Source organism: Petaurus breviceps, unplaced genomic scaffold (genome assembly GCF_028583685.1).
Source record: "Petaurus breviceps papuanus isolate PSGF00001 unplaced genomic scaffold, PetGlider_PUasm1.0 185, whole genome shotgun sequence".
In the NCBI taxonomy this organism is placed as follows: domain Eukaryota; kingdom Metazoa; phylum Chordata; class Mammalia; order Diprotodontia; family Petauridae; genus Petaurus; species Petaurus breviceps.
The window spans coordinates 17,494,336-17,513,604 of NW_027185797.1; the positions used below are offsets into that span (position 1 = coordinate 17,494,336).

General features: G+C 43.8%; 1 protein-coding gene across 10 annotated transcripts in view; it reads left to right on the forward strand.

Annotated features, from left to right (window-relative positions):
• The window catches only part of RARB (retinoic acid receptor beta), an 802,273-nt gene that overhangs the window by 780,007 nt on the left and 2,997 nt on the right, over window positions 1-19,269 (forward strand). For all 10 annotated transcript variants that reach the window (XM_069088506.1, XM_069088508.1, XM_069088509.1 and 7 more), the window contains 3 exons: window positions 5,170-5,346; window positions 16,501-16,705; window positions 17,934-18,092. In XM_069088506.1, coding sequence (XP_068944607.1) covers window positions 5,170-5,346; window positions 16,501-16,705; window positions 17,934-18,092 — 541 coding nt within the window. The remainder of the gene's footprint in view (window positions 1-5,169; window positions 5,347-16,500; window positions 16,706-17,933; window positions 18,093-19,269) is intronic.

The following is a 19,269-nucleotide window of genomic DNA, read 5'->3' on the forward strand; positions in this document are numbered from 1 at the left end:
CCCAATCTCTCCCCACCCTCTCCCATTACTGTCTGCCTGGCTTTCCCCACTCCTTGCACCCCAGTCTCTCCCCACCCTCTCCCATTACTGTCTGCCTGGCTTTCCCCACTGCTTGTACCCCCAATTTCTCCTCACCCCTTCCTATTTTTTGGCCTCCTTTTTCACTGTTATCTACCCAAGAATGATGCTAAAAAAAAGTTGGCTCTTTCTAGCAGATTCTGCCTTCATTACTGCATCAAATGGATAAAAGCTTGCTATTTGTGGCATTTGGAAGATAAAATATAAGTGATTTTCCATCCCAGGCCTATGAATCCAGCAGCCAGTCTCATAAAACACCGAGTTATTTTGTGTTTTATTAACTGCCTCTTACCTTCCGTTTGCATAATCGTGAGTGGATTTACATTCTGTTAAGACAGTTGGGCATTATTTTTCACGGAAGGTGCATCAGAGTCCCTTTGGCCAGCACCGTGGCATGATAAAGCAGCCTCATATGATGCTGATGAAGATTTCGTTCACACTCGCTGGTTCCATCCGATGCCTTTTTTTCCAGATGGATACCCTATTGTACAATGATTTCCTGCTTGGGGCTCCACTTTCTGCGGCTCAGGACCATGCCATCTTTCTATGAACTGGATAAACTGCCTATTAAATTTAATTACAGTCTGAATGGTCGCACATCTTGATCTTATTTCCCCCCCAGTGTACTGTATTTCACCAAGGTCCTTGAGGATGAAATAAAATGAATCGAAAGGATACATACTCACTCCCCGAAAGGAATGTTTAAGTGGACAAACCAATGGCAGCCTTTTTATAGGCAGGATGGCGGGTGGGGGTTCTTTGGGCTCTGAGATTAGATAAACTTTTCTCCTTGAATTTTGTTGCTGGCCAGTTTAACTGAAAAAAGCAGGGAGCAGGAAATAAGATTCTGGTCTGATTAGTTCCCAGGGTTGGCTTTTAATGGCAGGGGAAAGGCTAGGGCTAATGACATCACTCAGCATCACGGAAGTCTCATGGGTGACATTTCTTTCAGTCTCCATGCCTTTGAAAGAAGCTAATCCCCGCCTCTGCCCCCAGCCGTCTGGAATGCTCCCCCTCCTCACCTCTCTATCAGAATCCCTCCCTTAGCGGTGCCGTCTTTCCCATGAGGCCTTTTTCTCATCCTCCCATTTACTGCTGCTTCCCCCCTACCCCTTCCATTAACTTTATATATATATTTTCTATTTTCTTTCATGGTGTCATTGCTCTGTAATTGGAGAATCCCGTACCTAGTGGCTGACCATCTGAATTTGGGGAATTTGCTCCAAACACTGACTTTTCCACCTGCTTGCCAGCAGTAGTATTAGAAGAAGCTAAAACAGGTTGTACAATCTGTGCAATTTGATTTTCAGTTTCTAGAAATAGTTGTCCAGAGACCAAACCCTTCATTTTGCAGATGAGGAAACTGAGGCCCATAGAAGGTAAAGGACTTTCCTGGAGTCGCACACTCAGAAAATGACAGAGCTGGGGTTCGAACCAAGGTCCTCTACATAGTGTGGTCTTTCCATTCCACCAGAGAGCCCCAGATGTTGATTCCCCACCTTATCCGGCCTTCCTATTCCCATTAAAATGTGAGCTCATTGAAGGCAATTGGTTTTTTGTCTCTATGTCCCCAATGCCTGGCAGCCTTCCCGATACACAGTAGGTGATTACTAAATGCTTATTGAATGAAGGATAAAGTATTTCTCTCTCCCAGGAGGCTGAATATCCATCCTTTGGGGGATCCAGGAGGTATTTTTTTTCTGTGTCCGGGACAATACTTTAGGAGGGAGCTCTACCCATGGGGTGGTTTGAGCAGTGACAGGATAAGTGTTATTTCCTATGTCTTGGGCTTCAGAATTAAGGTCAACAGTTAACTGGATTAAGAAATCCAGTGAGAATTTGGGAAGACTAGGAGTGACTTGCATCCAAGAGACAGTTTGTGTTAGGAGAGTAGAGGCAGGGAAAGGACTGAAAAGGCTTTTAACAGAAACTACACGTTTTGGAAACAGACTGACTTCCCTTTGAGGAGAAATGTAAATGATGGTGCCTTAGTACACAGTTCTTCAGGTGCCCCGAGGATGGAAGATGATGTCTCCCCCGGTCTTTATTCATTTTGTAAACAATTATGAAATGCTTGCTCTGACCTGGGCAGCGTGTGGTGGAGAGAAAACGGGCCTCAGGGTCGAACCCTGGGTTCAAGTCTGGCCTCTGACCCATGCATCTTGGCTGTGTGACCTGAGCAGATGATTTTGATCTCTCGGGGCTCTAAGCGTGTCTCTCCAAGATTCTGCACTGGGAGAGGACATTTCCTCAGTGGAAGATTCCCTACACCAGTGAAAGCTCAGGTCCCCACAAAAAGACATCTTCCAGAAGGGTACAAAGCCCAAGAATGAAGCAGGGCTTATTTTCAAGGAATGTAAAAGCATGAGATGGTAGAACATGGCCACAGATAAGTAAATAGAGGGTACTTTGAGGAAGGAGAGGGAATTGCCCCTAGGGCAGTCCTCACACCATGGTCTCCACCATGCATGCCATCTTCCAGCTATGGTGGCCCATTGGCTGCTCTTTAAACATGGCGCTCCATCTGCCATAGCCACGCCTTGTGGGAGTCATCTGCCATGCCCAGAATGGCTCCCTTCTGATTGCCATCTGTTAGTTCCCTCAAAGATTTATTAAATGACTGTTACTCGCCAAATACTGTAGGCACTGTGGGTAAAAAGACAGCAATCAAGATAGCCCCTATCCTCAGCAAGCTTACATTCTGTGGCAGGAATGCAGTTGCACAGAAATATATGCAAAATGCAACATGAAATATGATTTACACATATTTATTTATTAAAATGTTTGTATATTAAATAAAATTCTATTTTTAGATAATATACATATTTTATAATAGATTTCATATTATATATAAAATATATTATATAATGTGGAATTATATTTATTATAAATGTATTATATATTATATGATGTAACATTATATATTTTATTATACATTTATAATATAGATGAATTTGCTTATATAACATATAATGTTTTGTATATGTTTTATATAAATTATATTTGATAAATATGTTTCTGTAAAGTATATTATTCATAGAAATTGTATATTGTAAATCTTATAATATATAGCACAATTATTCATAATATATTCCTATACTTATATATAATGTTTCTATATTACATAAAGAAAAATTTCTATACTATTTTAATTATTTGCTATACTATAGTATGTATTATATATTCTATACTATATATTCTATATAGAACATGTTTCTGTTACATGAAATAGTATATGCAATTATATAATTAAATATAATGTTTCTATGTGTAGTGTAAAATATTGAGTATAATGTAAAATATTGAGTAGAACATAGAATATTGAGCTTCTATATGTAATATAGGTAGTTACATTTAATTATATAATCATATATACTATTTTATCACTTTATTTACAATATATTATATATATAGATTGTTTAGATTATCTGTATAATATAGACATAATTACATACAATTAAATATAATACATAAGCATTATATATAATGTTATATAATAATGTAAAATAATTCAACAGAGCGCATGCCTACACATAATTGGGCTGCAGGAAGTTGCCAGCAGGGATTTGAACTCGGGATCTGGGATTTCAGGCTCAATGCTCTTTCGACTGCCCAAGGAGATACTGGGGTTCTCGGTCTCCTTCCCTCAGACTCATCTTTCACAGGAGGGTCTATCACAGAAGAAATCACCCAGCTCTTCCCCGAGCATCCCTCACACCTCTGTGACAGCCTGACTCCAGAGCTGACATTTTGATGAATTGTCTAGAAAACCCCCAGGAGACACCCAGGAGCCAGAGTGCTCTGGGCACCTGGACAGCTCCCTTCCCCTCTCCAGGCTTGGTGAGAGCTGAGGTCGCTTCCAGCTCCAAATCATCGGGTCCTTCCTTCTCCAAATACTGATCTCATCCCTGCGGCTGCCGGCATTCATTCATGTGCTGGGCAGATGCGCCATTGACAGACGTTCAACAGCCCCTGGCCCTATGTCTTTCCAAGATCACAGCCCAGCAGCAGGTAGCTCTCTCCTCCGACATCCCCCCACCCGGGCTCCTGGCATAGGGCAATAAAAGAGGGAAGCCTTTCTTCCCTTTGCTGTTGTTCAATCATTTCAGCCATCTCTGACTCTCCATGACCACATTCAGGGTTTTCTTGGCAGAAGTACTGGAATGGTTTGCCATTTCCTTCTCCAGCTCATTTTACAGATGCAGAAGCTAAGGCAAACAGGGTAAAGTGACTTGCCCAGGGTCACACAGACAAGTGTCTGAGGCCAGATTTGAACTCAATTCATTTTGCAGCTAAAGCATTCAGTGATTCCTGTCTGGAGTCTTGAGGGTTTAGAAGCCCTAAAAGAAGCTGATGTACTATTTGAATGGAATTCATTTAGAGATGCAGTCAGCTTGTTCATAGGAATATATCATTCAAAATTGGAAGAAACCTTAGACCAAAGAATGTTATAGTGGGAAGTCAAGACAAGAAGTATTTATTAAGCTCCTACTGTGTGCATGTGCTGAGAGGGCATCTGGTCCAATACCCTCATTTTATAGATGAGGAAACTGAGGCCTCGCCAGGTCAAGGGGATTAGCTCAGGTCACCTCCAGTGAGGAGCAGAAAGGATGTTTAGCACTAGCTGCAGAAGATGACCTTTCTGTGTGATTCTTTGAGTCAAAAATCCCTGGCCCTGATATTTTGACAAAGCTTGCTTTCCTGGGTACAGAACAACCCGACTCCTTCCTTCAGCCTTCCTGGGGTTCTAGTGGAAAGTCTTTCTCAAGGGCTTCCCCACAGCAGGAGGTTCCACACCATGTGGAAATGTTTAAATTCCCTCATTGACTGAGTGCATGTGGCCACATCAATTATGATGAATCACGAAACATCCCAAGAATTTTAGAGGCAGATACTGCCTAAAATCAACATCACCCCAACAGGAAACTTGGTTGAAAATGCCTGGAATGTTGGCCCATTATTAATAGGCTCTGGTTCCTTCCCTTTTTAATGTATTTGTTTTCATTTGCAAAGCAAGCATTGGCTTCCCTGAACCAAGAGCCTGTATTGATGCTTTTCTTTCTTCTTTTTTTTTTTCCTTTCCACTGCCAGAATTCCAGTGCTGATCATCGGGTGCGCCTGGACCTGGGCCTCTGGGACAAGTTCAGTGAGCTGGCCACAAAGTGCATTATCAAAATTGTGGAGTTTGCTAAAAGGCTGCCAGGCTTCACTAGTTTGACCATCGCAGATCAGATCACCCTCTTGAAAGCAGCCTGCCTGGACATCTTGGTAGGTGCCTTCTCACACCTTGCTTGGACAAGTGGGGATGGAGAAGGGGAGCTCATCCTGGGGACCCCCTGAGTTTAGGCTCCCGCTTCTGTCTCTCCTCAAGGACTGTGGTTTCCCTGAAGCAGCTGCCCCATACTTGGGCAATCCTGGATAACTTCATTGAAAGATAATTGGGGTGTGGTGATAGAAATAACAAGGAATGAGAACAAGAAGCTAGAGTTTGTCAAGTCTTCTGTGTCCCTAGAAAGAGAGAGCAGAATGTCAGGTCCTTTAAATGTAGTTTCTACAGAATCTCGGGTTGTTGGTGATTGTGTCCTCAGTGACCTCTAACCCTGAGATGGGTACCATCCACTTCCCTTCCATTCCCTCCTTCTTAACTCCCCAACCTCCAAGGGCCAACTTTCCAAGAGCACCCACAGTTCCCACTAAAGGAGAGTCCCTGGACATAGACATAGTGCCAAAGGTGAGCTTTGGTGCTGAAAGCTTTTCTTGGGTCATCTCCTTTCTCATTGCCAGTTGGGATACCCAGAAGCCCCAAGGCTCCAGCCAGGGCTCTGTCCCTTGTAAATAGGATGTGCCTTCTCTTTCCTTCAAAGCCCTAGCTCTGAGATGCTCAGCCTTCTTCTGATATGGAGCCCTTTATTGACCCTTCTCAGAATACTGTCTTTAAATGCACAAAATAAAATACGACATGGGATGCCCAAGGCCACCAATTATGCTGAAGTACAGTTACTAAAATGTTTTTAAAACGAGTTCACAAACTTCAGGTTATGGGTCCCTGCCCTGGCTCTGCCAGCCTCACAGTGGGGGAAATGGAAGGGCACTTTGTCCCCAAGGGAATTCCCCTCTTTGCCCCTGGTCTGGTTTGTCCCAGGGAGATCTCTTGTTCAACAGGGAGTTCCCTGTTCAACTAATGAAGCTGCAAGGCCCATTTACAAGTTTATTTTGCATCACTGACATTCTGTCCATTGTTCTCTGAAGACTAGATAATGAACAAAACAATCCACCAAGTCCTGATTTATTGCAGTTGCTGATTTCCAAGGTGTAAATGCTCCCACAGAAAATTTAACAGTCAGTCTTTGAGGGCAAGTTTGAGCAAACCCCAACCTCTGGTCATATAACATTGTCATTAAAAAAATGACCCATTATTTCAGGGAGAATTTTAGGGTCACTGAAGGAGCTTTGTGAGCGGTGCAGTCTCTTTTCCCGCTGTTAAATTGGGGTCCAGCTTGTTGATTTTCAGTGTGGTAATTTGGACAATGGGGATTTTTTCATCCCATTGGTTTTTCCTGTGTGGATGGTTAGGCCGACCTGTTACATTATTATTAATACTCAGAATACTAATGATAATGATGGTAGTTGGCAATCACATCATGTTTTCCTCTTCACAGAAGTTCTTCCTTTCCCTTCTTTTTTATCTGATCCTTATAATATCCCTGTGGTGTAAAGAGCACTAATTCCTCAGCAGTAAAATTAAGGTCCTGAAGTTTAGAAATGACTTCTCTAGGACCACATGGGTAATAAATGACTGCAACTCAGCCTTCTGATTTTAAATCCCACTCTCCTGCAGCCATCCCATCACCCCTGCAAGGAGGGGTGCTCTGAGATCCTCGGATGTTGTCTTTACCCACAGCACAACGTGCATGAGGGGATAGAATATGAAGGGGAAGATCTCTGAAACTGGCCTTAGGATTCTTCCCATGAGTGCTGAGTGTGTTGCCTGGCATATAGAAAGCAGTTAATAGATCCTTATTGACTGACAGACTGACCAGCTTCAGACATCCTTGCTGAGATACAGAACTACCTGTCCACAGCCAGCCCCACTTTGTTCCCAGGCCTTAGTGGCTGAGGCATGAACTTTGGGCAGAATTGTGGGGGCTGGCTTGAGGCCGCCTGAGTGACTGACCCCATTTATGCCAAGGAGTGCCATTTGCTACAGGTGTGAATTACTAAACGCTCCAGGGTCAGAAGAATTAGAATTGCACCTGGCCCTCATCAAAGGACACAGCAGCCACAGTGATTTTCCTAAAGCACAAATTTGACTGTGCCACTTCCTGGGCACTCCATAAACTGCAATGGCTCCCTATCAGCTCTAGAATCAAATGTCAACTCGTAAGTTTGGTATCAGAAGCTCTTCACGCTCTGATCCCAGCCTGCCCTTCCAGCCCCATAATTGCCTTTTGCACACAGTCTTCCTAATGTTCCGCATGCAGCTCTTTACCCTGGCCATCTTCCATGCCTGGAATGCACTCCCTCTCCACCTTACCTCTTAGAATTCCTGGTTTCCTTCAAGACTCAGTTCCAGCACCACCTTTTGCATGAGACAGTTATTAAACACCTGCAGGGTTCCAGGCACTGGGTGAAATGCTAGGGGTGCTCTCCCCAGGGGGTCTGTGACCTCAATTCAGGGACTCCTTCCATGGATGCAGCTCATAGCCCATCCATGTCTACCCATCCTGTAGGACTCTGATCTTCTTCCAAGGGTGTAAGGGCCTCCTTAACTTTGCCTTGTGCTATAAAGTTTGGTTGTTGCTAAGGATACAGACAAAAGTGGAGCAGTCCCTGCCCTCAAGAGGCTTACCCTCTACGGTTAGAACCAATATGCACAGTTGGGTCCAATATGATTCATAGAGCTCTAAGGACATGTGTCATTCTCATGAACTCTTCTGAGGCCCAGGAAGTCCAGTGATTAGTGGCAACTGGAACCTTTTTAATAATAGATATTGGGGGCAGCTAGGTGGTGCAGTGAATAGAGCACCAGCCCTGGAGTCAGGAGGACCTGAGTTCAAATCCGGCCTCAGACACTTGACACACTAGCTGTGTGACCTTGGGCAAGTCACTTGACCTCAATTGCCTTGCCTTCCCCCCTCCAAAAAAAAAGCAACAACAACAAAAAAAGAGATATTGATAGAAGGCTGGACTTGGCATTGAGAAGGCTAATGTCCCCTAGGAAATGCTAGAAAGGGAATAGGGAGAAATGGTCTATAACAGCAATGACAATGATGATTTAGCTCAACAAACATTGATTAGGGTGTTGGTGGCCATTCCGAGTCCCTTTACTTACTGTCTATATGACCTCTGCTTAGTCTTTTCTCTTCTCTAGGACTCTGTTGCCTTGGGGATTAGTTCTCGATCACTGATAAGCCCAGAGTCCCATTGTCCTCTAGTCCTTCTGGCTCTGCTCTCCTTCCCTCCTTCCCATAATCTCTAAACAGCTCACCTGGGTATTCACCAGCAGGTTAGGGTTTATTATTTTGTGCACAGATTACTCTGTAACATGTTACTGTCTAACATCTTGAAAAGCCTTCTCCACTCCACACCGCCTCAGCCCCCTACTCTCCGTTTCATGCTGTGTCATCATCCTTTAAAGGAAGGAGATGAGTCTGAGAGCATAACCTGTTCACATTAGCCCAGTGAGGAGCTGTCCAACCCTGGCCTTGAAAATGGTGAAGAAAACTCAAAAATGTGGCTCTTGGTAGACCAGCAGGCCATGCAACATTCTTGTAGATTCCTTGTAAAATGAGTGTTCTGTATTTATGTGATACAGGTATAACTCACAGCACCATCATTTTTAGATATCTCCCCTTAGACATAGAGACCCAAAGATCCAGAGATACGTGGAAACAACCAGGCTTCCTTTCTGTGGCTCAGAAAACAAGCCCCTCTTGGTTAGGCTCGAGATTGAAAAGGCCAGACCATGTCCTGTTCACCAGCAGCATTCTGCTTTGCTCTTCTGATGGAGGTGGGAGTGAAACGCTCTTCTCTAACGCTCTTAGTATAGATCCCTGAGCTGTAAATTCAGGCTGGAGCAGAGTCTTCCTTGCCAGAGAGAATTGTGCTGTAGCTTATAAAGCTCAGAAGTACATGAGGCTTTCGATTCCAACCAGTCAATGGAGGTATGGCCAAAAGTCAGATAATCAAGAAAGTGGTTGGAAAATGACTCATTGGCCTTTCAGGAAAACACCTTGTTTCCCCAGGGCCCAGAATCTTAGATTTGGAAGCAATATGTGTCTGAAAAATAATCGTCTTCTTAACCCTCCATATGGAAGGGGATCACCCAGGCTCCATTGGAAGCCCTCAAGTGAGGGGGACCCCACTGCCTCCTGAGGCAGCCCATCCCACTTCCTTCCTGCCCCCTGTAAAAGAGTTAAACAGAATCACCTAGCTGTGAGAAGAGATGGAGTTATGACTAACTCTCTTCCATGCCTTGTTTGGTCATCAAGTAGGCTATTGAATTTAGAGCTGACCGTCCCTTAAAGCTCATTGAGGGCAACCCTCTCATAGGGTAGTAGGATTATTTAGCATGAGATGGAAGGTCAGAGGCCAGTTAGTTCAATGCCCCATTTTACAGATGAGGAAACAGAGGCTCTGGAATGTTGTGCTCGCCCGAGAGTGCACAGGTAGTTAAGTGTTAAAGACCGGGTTTGAACCTGGGTCTTCTGACAGGCCACAGCTCTTCCCACCGGACCACACTTCCTCCCATGCTTCTAAGTACCTTTTGTATAGATGCATAACATTACACTGAGCGTTTCGGAATGGACGGTAATTACTAGACTCAGACACAGGGCCTGCCCTTGAGGACCTCCCAGGCTACTCTGCTCTGGTACACTAGTGAAAACTTTGTGAATCACTTAGAGGTATATTTGTGACTTTTTATTTTTCTTCTGGTCTGCATCCATAATTTCATCCATGTGGATTTCCTGGCATGGAAGCCCTTCCATTGATGCACATCAGCCACTCATCTGTAACCTACAGACTTAGCTCCTTGGGACACTGAGAGGGGTCGGTGTTGTGTACGCTCAGTCATTCAGTGTGACTGGAACCCAGCCCTTGGGACACTGGTGTGTGTGTGTGGGGGGAGGGCGGGTAGTGTTTTGCACAGTCTGTCAGTGTGACTAGGACCCAGCCTTCCCGACTCCAAGCCCAGCCTTCTATTGACCACACCAGTGTTGCTTTCCACTTGTGCATAGATATCCAAAACCTCAACCTCTTTCCTCACTTGATACTTTACAGATCCAATCTAGACTTTCTTACGTGTTTATGAGATTAGAAACAACATTGGCTTTGAACCTTAACAGCTGTGTGACCTTCCACAAGGAATTTCACTTTTCTGATCCTGAGTCGTCTTATGTGTAAGATGGAAGCAACAAACTGCCTCTTTTAAAAGGCTTTTGTGAGAAGATTTGTAAACTTTGATGCATTATGGCAGATGGAAGTCCAAGCAGAAGCTAGGCCCAGGGTCCCTCCTAACGCAGACTTTCTGACCCCTGGATTTTGGCGTCCGGCTCATGAGGGGTTTACAGAATTTGAAGGTTTGTCATTGGTTGGCCACTGCTGAAAGCCAAGATGGCCCTTTTATCTCGGGAGGGATTCATGTTGTAGATCAATAGATCCTCTGTTGGGAGGAGGCTCTCATGGGATTAGGTCCCCCTTGGGCAAGTCTGGGAGACTTCTGCTATTTTTAGCCAACTCACGGGGCCTGCCTGTTGATGTTTCCAGATAAAATATCATTCTTTCAAACAAAGGGCATTTGAATCAAGAAAGAGAACTGTGGGTCTGCCAGTGGCATTTGACTGTGGTGTGACAAAAATCAACTTTTCAGTTTCTCTTGAGAGGCAAAACTGTCTTGGCAATGGTAAGAGTTTCTTTGGGAGACTTGCTTACCCACCTCCCCCCCCCCATTCCCACCAGGCTTTGAGTGTTCCTCTGAAATCTTAGAGCCCAGGTTCTTCTGTTTGTCATAAGGCTCATGACGGGGTAGCAACATTTAGGATTATTTTTAAAATTGAATAGCTTCTGTCGAAATAATCACTCGATGCCTACATCCATACACAGCACTTTCCCCATCTTGTCCCCTAAAGACTGTCTCTCACTTTCTTACCTAGTAAGTCCTTTCTCTGGCCTCATGTCTTGACAGGCCCAAGGAGGAATAGATAGTATTTTGATGGCCATCTTGTACTAACTAGCATGTGAAAAGAAGGAGACGTCCCAAAACATAGGCTCTGTTCTAAAAAGGACCACCTTAGGAAGGACAAACCCATAATGCTAGGATTCCATTTATGGGGGAAATGGGGCCAGAGTTGAGGCGAGGAATACCAAGAGGGATTCTCTGCAGGTCCTGGATATATAATTGCACATGATCTGCCCAGATATTCACGTACTAACTGACCCCTAGAGATGTGATGCCTGGGATGGGCCCTTTAAAAGAACCTTAGATCCATCCTGGGATTTGCCAAATGTGTACACCATGTAAGACTAGTTTTAAGTGCCTTTCACACCACATGGAGTGTACTGAGTGCCACATGTGAAGTCAGCAACCATTGGGCTCAAAAACTTGAGTTCACATCTTACTTCAGACACTTAATAGCAGTGGGAACCTGGGCAAGTCACTTGACATATTCCAAGCTCAATTTCCCTCATCTGCAAAACGGGGGCCTTTTGTGAAACTTGAAAATTCTACGTGGATCTTAACTTTGGATTACTCAACTTCTCCAATGAGGAAGCAACATTGTTGTGAGATTGTTTTATGAACTTTAAAGCCTGGTCTAAATAGGAGTTATTTTAAAGCTAACTACAACATTCTTCAGTTGATGGTATAAAACAATATATGCTGGGTTCAAATCCTGCCTCAGACACTGATTAGCTGTATGACCCTGGGTGAGTCACTTCCCCTGTTTGCCTTGATTTCCTTATCTACAAAATAAGCTGGAGAAGGAAAAGGCAAACCACTCTGGTATCTTTGGCAAGAAAACCCCAAATAGGGTCAGGAAGAGTCAGAAGTGACTGAAATGACCCAAGAACAACTTCCCGCCTAACACTGTCCCAAGAGCAAACATGAGCTTGGAGACAGCCGCCCCGCCCTGCAGCCTCTCCTGGGAAGGAGGCATCCTGGTGACTCTCCCTCCTCCCAGTGGGGCTGCTCAGGCCCAGCCTTGCCCCCACTTTACAAAGGAAGGAACAGATTCTGAGACTTTCAGTGACTTGGGCTTGGTACCCTGCCCCTGGCTTCTAGGTCCAGGCTATTTCCGCCACAGGGTGGTGGATAGGAGAGGTGTGAGCACACTCTGTTTTCTGTTCAGAGAAACTCAATGCGAGGTGAACAGTCCTGCTGGCACGCCGAGCTGTTTAGTAGCTTGTTCCCAGTAAATAGGGCTGACAAAAAATAAACAGGGAGACTGAATCAACATGTTTGTGTTTGGCTTGAACTGGATTCACCTCTCCCACCCCCTCCCCAACCCCAGGAACGCTGTGCCCAAGCACCATCGTTTCTAGGCCCAAACAACTGACTTATTCTAAGTAATTCCTCAGGAAATGCCACAGGGATTGCCAGGATGGAAAGCACATTTGTCTTGTTCTTTAGGAGGGTCTCCTGCCCTCTGTGCCTGCTCTGGATTCTAGCTGCCAAGGCGAGCGAGTTCCTGAACTTGATGTCACAGTCTCCCCTTGAGAGTTTTAGGGAGGCAGCATGGGATGCAGAACGCTAGACCTCAGAGGAAAGAAGATCTGAGCTCAAACCCCACTTCTGAGGGGTATTAGACATAGGACCATGCACAAGTCACAGCCTCGCTGAGCCTGTTTCCTCGTCTGTAAAATGAGGATAAGAATAGTGCCTACCTCCCAGTGCTGTTGTGAAGATCCAGTGAGAAAACATGTGTAAGGGGCTCTGGGCACTAGCCAGACACTTTGCTGTCCAATTGTTTTAGTCTTGTCTGACTCTTTGGTTTTCTTGGCAAAGACACTGGAGTGATTTGCCATTTCCTTCTCCAGCTTATTTTACAGATGAGGAAACTGAGACAAACAGGGTTAGATGACTTTGCCCAGCTAGTGTCTGAAACCAGATTTGAACTCATGAAGATGAGTCTTCCTGACTCTAGACTGGGCTCTCTGTCCACTGCACCATCTCTCTGCCCAAATACCAGGTACCTTTACAAAGCTGGAGGAAGCTGTAAGCTTAGACTTCACTCATTCTATCCCCAGCACACATACATTTGACCCCTGTGGATTCTGAAGTGTTCCTTTGATACTTCATCATGGTGCAGAGGTGACCATTGACTGTTGTCTAAATTAATTGCTGATTCTCCTTCCCCAGCATCTCACCCGCACGTTTCCTTCTCTTCACTCACAGCCACCACCTCACTCGAGGTTCTTAGCACCTGTGGCCTGGAGTATTGGAATGGCCAGGTCATTGGTCTCCCTGCCTCCAGTCCTGTCCATTCCTCCCCCTCCCCAATACCTTGCAAATCCAGTATCTGCAGAACCTGTGGGGGTGATGTTGCTGCAGCCCAGGTCTGACAGCGTCACCTCCCTGTGACTCCCTACTATTTCTAGCATCAAACACAGACTCCTTTGTTTGACATTTAAAAGTCCTTCTCGACCTGACTCCAACCTAGATTTCTAGCCATTTTATGTTACTCCCCTTCAGTCATTGCTCAGTTTACCCAAATCTGCCTCCCTACCATCCCGCATGTGATATTCCATCTCCAGTCTCCACACTTCTGCTTAGCTTGTCCCCTCTGCCTAGAACGTGCTCCCTTTCCTTAGGATCCCCCAAAACCCAGCTCAAGGACTGTCATCTATGGTAGGTCTTTACCTGGTTGCTCCAAATAGTACTTGTCTTCCCCATCTAAAATTACTTTGTATTTATTTTCCATACACTATAGATGTCTCTTCTAATAGAATGTAAGCTTCCTGAGAGTAGGGCCTTTGTAGTCGCAGCACCTAGAACGGTTTCTGGCGCACAATTGGCATTTTACAAATGTTTGTTGATTAATTGGTTGATGGCTTTTCCTACCAAGCTGGAAATCCTTTGAATAGAGACTGGCATCATGACTGTCATCTCAAGACCCAACCAGTTAAGTATAGAAAGATTCATCACCAGTTGTGTGGCCAATAGGTTATAGCCATAAAAAATCCACAATAGTTATTCATTAAGATATGGAACTTTTGAGTACAAGGAATAGGAAGAATTGAAATAACAGGTCACTGAAGAGAAAACGCATTTCAGCACTCATTCATGCATACATACAAGGCACCATGTTGGGTACTAGGCATGTTCTAATACCCCCATGCATGTGCATTCTCATCTCTGGAACTTTTCTTGTCCAGTGACCTCAATCATGGCCCTTCCATGCTTTCCCATCCTGCCTGACTCATGCCCATGTCTTCCTATAACTTTGCCGTAGAAGGTCCATCCAATATGTTGGAACTTCCCTTTGCTTTCTCTTGATATGCAAGGATAACAGGGCAGCACATGGCTATCCTTTGGTATTCTCATTACTTGACCAGCCCATCTTTCTTCAGTCATATAATTCTTCAATGACATCCTTTCCTTTAGTTCTATGGAGCTCCTTACGTGTTCTGTGTTCACGTGTACCGTATGACTTTTCATTGTCCTAGGAAGGTAACTCTTTAAATTCCACAGTATGCTACAGACACAAAGATAGAAAACGTCACCAACTGGGCCCTGAAGAAGCTCAACGTTTCTATGCATTTTTGCTGTGTGGAGTCAGACCTAGTAGTAGACCTAGTCAGATAAGTACAATGCCAAGTGTACTGTGATAGAGGAGTTAGCATTAGGCTAAGTAAAATGCGCTTAGAAACTGGAGATGGAGAGATGGTTTCTTTCGGAAGAACGGTCGATAAAAGATGATATCATGGAGGAGGGTGGCATCTGAGTTGGGCCATGAATGAAGGGAGAGGCTTCAGGAGACAGATGTAAATGGGTCTTGAACCTGTGCCATATAAGGATCATCTGACTGAATTGGGGACATTTAGCCTGGAAAAGAGAAGACTGGATGAGGAGTTGGGCAGGACAGGGGCTGTCCTATGAAAAATTGGGCCTGTTCTTTTAGGTCCCAGGAGCCAATATCAGGAGCAAAGGTTGAATTTGAAAAGAGGACAATTAATTTATACCTAATGCCAGGGAAAACAATTTCTAACAATTTTAGCCATTCAGAATGGGCCGCTTTAGGATATAGTGGACTCTTAGGGAGGATGGGGAAGGAAGGTATCTTAAAGTAGAGGTTGAATGACCAATACAGCTCATAGTTGGGTCGGAACCAGGGGAGAGTGGAAGTCAACAGTTCCATTTATGCTTTGGTGAGGTCAGGTGTATCATAAAGCTTGGGTTCTTCTTCTGGCTGTTTACAAATGAATCTGTTCTCAGGGAGATATTTGACTAATTCCAACTTCCACATCACTTGGGCATAAGAACTAGGACGTCTGAGGTCTTCCCATGAGGAAGAATTCCTTCCAAAAGTCTAATTTGGGCTCTCTCTTATTATATGTGATTTGGCACATTCTTTCATGTGGTGGTAAATAGTTTGCAATTCGTCTTTTGAAAACTGTTCATATCCTTTGACCATTTATTTATTTGGGGGATAACTTTTGGTATTATATATTTGTTAGTTGTCTAAATATTTTGGATATCAAACTCTTATCCAAAAAATCTGACAGAAAATTTTCTCCAGCTGACTGTCTTGCTTGTCCGAGATACATTTGTTTTTCAATTTGATGTAATCAGTTACTTGTTTTGTCTTTTATAACTGACTCTATCCCTTGTTTAATTAAAGATTCATTCTCTGTGATGGCTCTAAGAGGCATATGACCTGTTTTCTACTTATTTTCATGTGATCTTTAATATTCAGGTCAAGTATCCATTTTGAATTTAGAATGGAATATGGTATAAGATACTGGTCTAAGCCTAATTTCTGCCAGACTGCTTTTCAATTTTCCCGGATGGTCTTATAAAATAGAGTATGTTTTCCCAAGAAATTTATGTTTGGAGTTTATTGGATACTGAGTTATTAACTTCCATTATCTTTGATTTTCCCGTGTATAATCTGTTGTATTGATGGACTTTTCTATTTTTTAATCTTATAGAGAAGGGGAAGGGGAAGAGAACAAGCATTTATTAAGCACCTACTCTAGGCAAGCACTATGCCAAAAGCTCTACAAATATCTCATTTGATCTGACAGCAAGTGGTTTTGATGATTGCTGACTGCTGTTCCTTTCTCATTCCTTCCTTTTCTGCTCATTATTTACCTTGATGTTCTAGATATTTTTTCCCCTGCAAATTATTATTTTATTAAATTCTGTAAAGTGTCTCTTTCATAGTTTCCTTCCTAACGTTTTCAGTTTTGTTTTCCCCACAGATTCTTAGAATCTGCACAAGATACACACCTGAACAAGATACGATGACCTTTTCCGACGGCCTTACCCTAAATCGAACCCAGATGCACAATGCCGGCTTTGGACCTCTCACTGATCTGGTGTTCACCTTTGCCAATCAGCTCCTGCCTTTGGAAATGGATGATACAGAAACAGGCCTTCTTAGTGCCATCTGCTTAATCTGTGGAGGTACTACTCATAAGGGGCCCCTGTCTTCGAGCTTGGAGAAGGAAAAATGAGCCTCTTCCACATCTCGACAGCAGGCTTATTTTTCAGGAGACAGAGGCATAGGAAGAAAGCTGAGATCATCTGGAGATTATTTTTTGTTCCATTTTGACCTGTTCTTATGAGCTAAATGATTATACTTAAGGGTCTTTCTCCTCCTTCTCTAAAGATTCAAAACTACTGTTTTGCTGAGTACTGCAGGTTTATTTTTTAAATCATTTTTGTCTTTGTTTTTTAAGTACGATTACACTATTGTCGAATTCTCCAGGAATGCCTTATTGATGGCTTGGTGAATTCCAGCGTGATACTAAGTTAGTCCCCACGGATGTGTGCCAAAAACTGGAGTTTTTTGGTTCATTGTTGCCCCATTAGAGTGAGGAGTCCTCTTTCCAGTGAGATATTAGCATTTCAAAGTAACTATAACACAAACGGTTAAACAAATAATAATGACTTTAATAAAGGGGCTCACTTCTTTAAAGCAGTCCCAAATTTGCAGTCTCTTAAGTCTGTAATGCCATCTTCTGGCCAGTACAGAAAGTTCACTTAAACCAGTTAGTCAAGGGAAGAGTGGCGGAACACTAGTTTGGTGGGAGTTAAAGAAAAAGCAGGATTCGGCTTTATGTAAAGACAAACTTCCTAACAACTGGAGCAGCCCCAAAGCTGAGCTGGGCTGCCTGGACAGATTGTGGGTTCCTCTTCACTGGAGGCCCTCAAGCAGAGGCTGAACAATGATGAAATGGCTTAGGAGGTTCCTTCTGTGATCTCTCATCCGATGTCCAACTTGGCACATTTGTTCTAAATTTTAAAAGTGACTGCACCACCAAATTCAGAGGGGCCAAGTTCCCAGCAGCTTTTAAGATGAACAGCCAAGTAAGGACAAGAGGGAGAGGAAAGGTGAGAATTCATTTATCAGGGCTGCAGATGAAATCCTGCCACCAGCAGATAGATACATGGCTGCTTTTCTAACCTTGCTAATGACTGCATTGGCATCTAACAAACATAGGCAGCTGGCCTCAGGAGTCACTTTGGCCCCTTACTGCGCTAGACAACTCTCCAAGACTCAGATGCAGAGGTGGTCAACAGCATTGGCAGAAGGAGTGTCTAGCCAGTTATTATTCCCTGTATTAATGAAATCAGAGACTCCTGCCCCACCCTGTCCCCAGTAACTGTATATTTTCTTCCTGGTCTCTAGATCGTCAGGACCTGGAGGAACCAATAAAAGTGGATAAGCTACAAGAACCTTTGCTGGAAGCACTGAAAATTTACATCAGAAAGAGGCGACCCAACAAGCCTCACATGTTTCCAAAGATCCTCATGAAAATCACAGATCTCCGGAGCATTAGTGCAAAGGGTACGTTGCTGTTGCTTGTCATGTTGTGGGGTTTTTTTGTGATAAATCAGGACAAAAAACTGTGAACTTGAGAAAACCTCTGTGTCTTTTCCTTGTGGGGCATAATGCCGGCCCTGGAGTCTTTCTGGGTCCTGGTGCTGACTCTGTGTGACCCAGAGGATCTCAGAGTCCTGTTCTCCTCTTCTCTAACAGAGGATTCTTCCAGTGCTGGCTGTGTCAGAGGAGTGGGGGACAGGAGGGTGAAGATGCAGCTCCTGGAGAACAGGGACCATTTCTTTTGTTTCTGTCTCTGTACTATAGCACCTAGAACAGTGCCCGGCACATACAAAGTCCTTAATAAATGCTTGTTGACTGAAGATGACGAAAATGAAAATATCGTTTTAAAATTTTACAAGGCTAACTGAGGCCACTTAATTGCAACAGGACATTGAGAATACTGAAATTCAGAAAAATGAGTTTGTTTCTTTTTAAATGACTGTTTTAAAGAAAAAAAGCAGCTATTCTTTGATATTCCAGAAGGGAGAGGTCTCATGAAGGTGCTTATTAATGATAATAAACTGTCATTTTCATAGCACTTCAACTTTATATGTATGACCTCATTTTATCCTTACAACAACCCTGTGAAGCTGGTGTTACTTATCCCCATTTTGCAGTTGAGGCCACTGAGGCAGTCAGAGGTTAAGTGACTTGCCCAGGATCACACAGTTAGAAAGTATCTGAGCCAGGAACCAAACTTACCTTCTGTACTCAAAACCCACTATACATATTAGGTTGCCTCCCACATGAATTCCCTTCTTCTGTACATCTGTCTAGATTTTCACACATTATTTATGGAAATCTGTATACTCTTGAAGCTGGAAAGAACCTTGGAGGTCAGCTTCAATGTGTGAAGAAATGATGGCTTAAAAAGGGGAAGGGATTTGCTCAATTTGTTTGGGCTGTATATGGCAGAACCAGATTGGAACTGAACCGAGAAACAAACAGAACAGGGCTCTCTGTTGCAGGCAGGCTTACTTCAAGACATCTATAGTAAGCATGTGCCAACAGCCTTCCTCAAAGAGAGAAGTATCTTGTGCCTTGTGATTTTCAGTGCAGGTATGGTGCAAGCCATTACAGAAGTGCCTGAAGCCAAAAACTGGGGACTTGGGTGAGGTGAAGGCACAGTTTAGGGATGCTT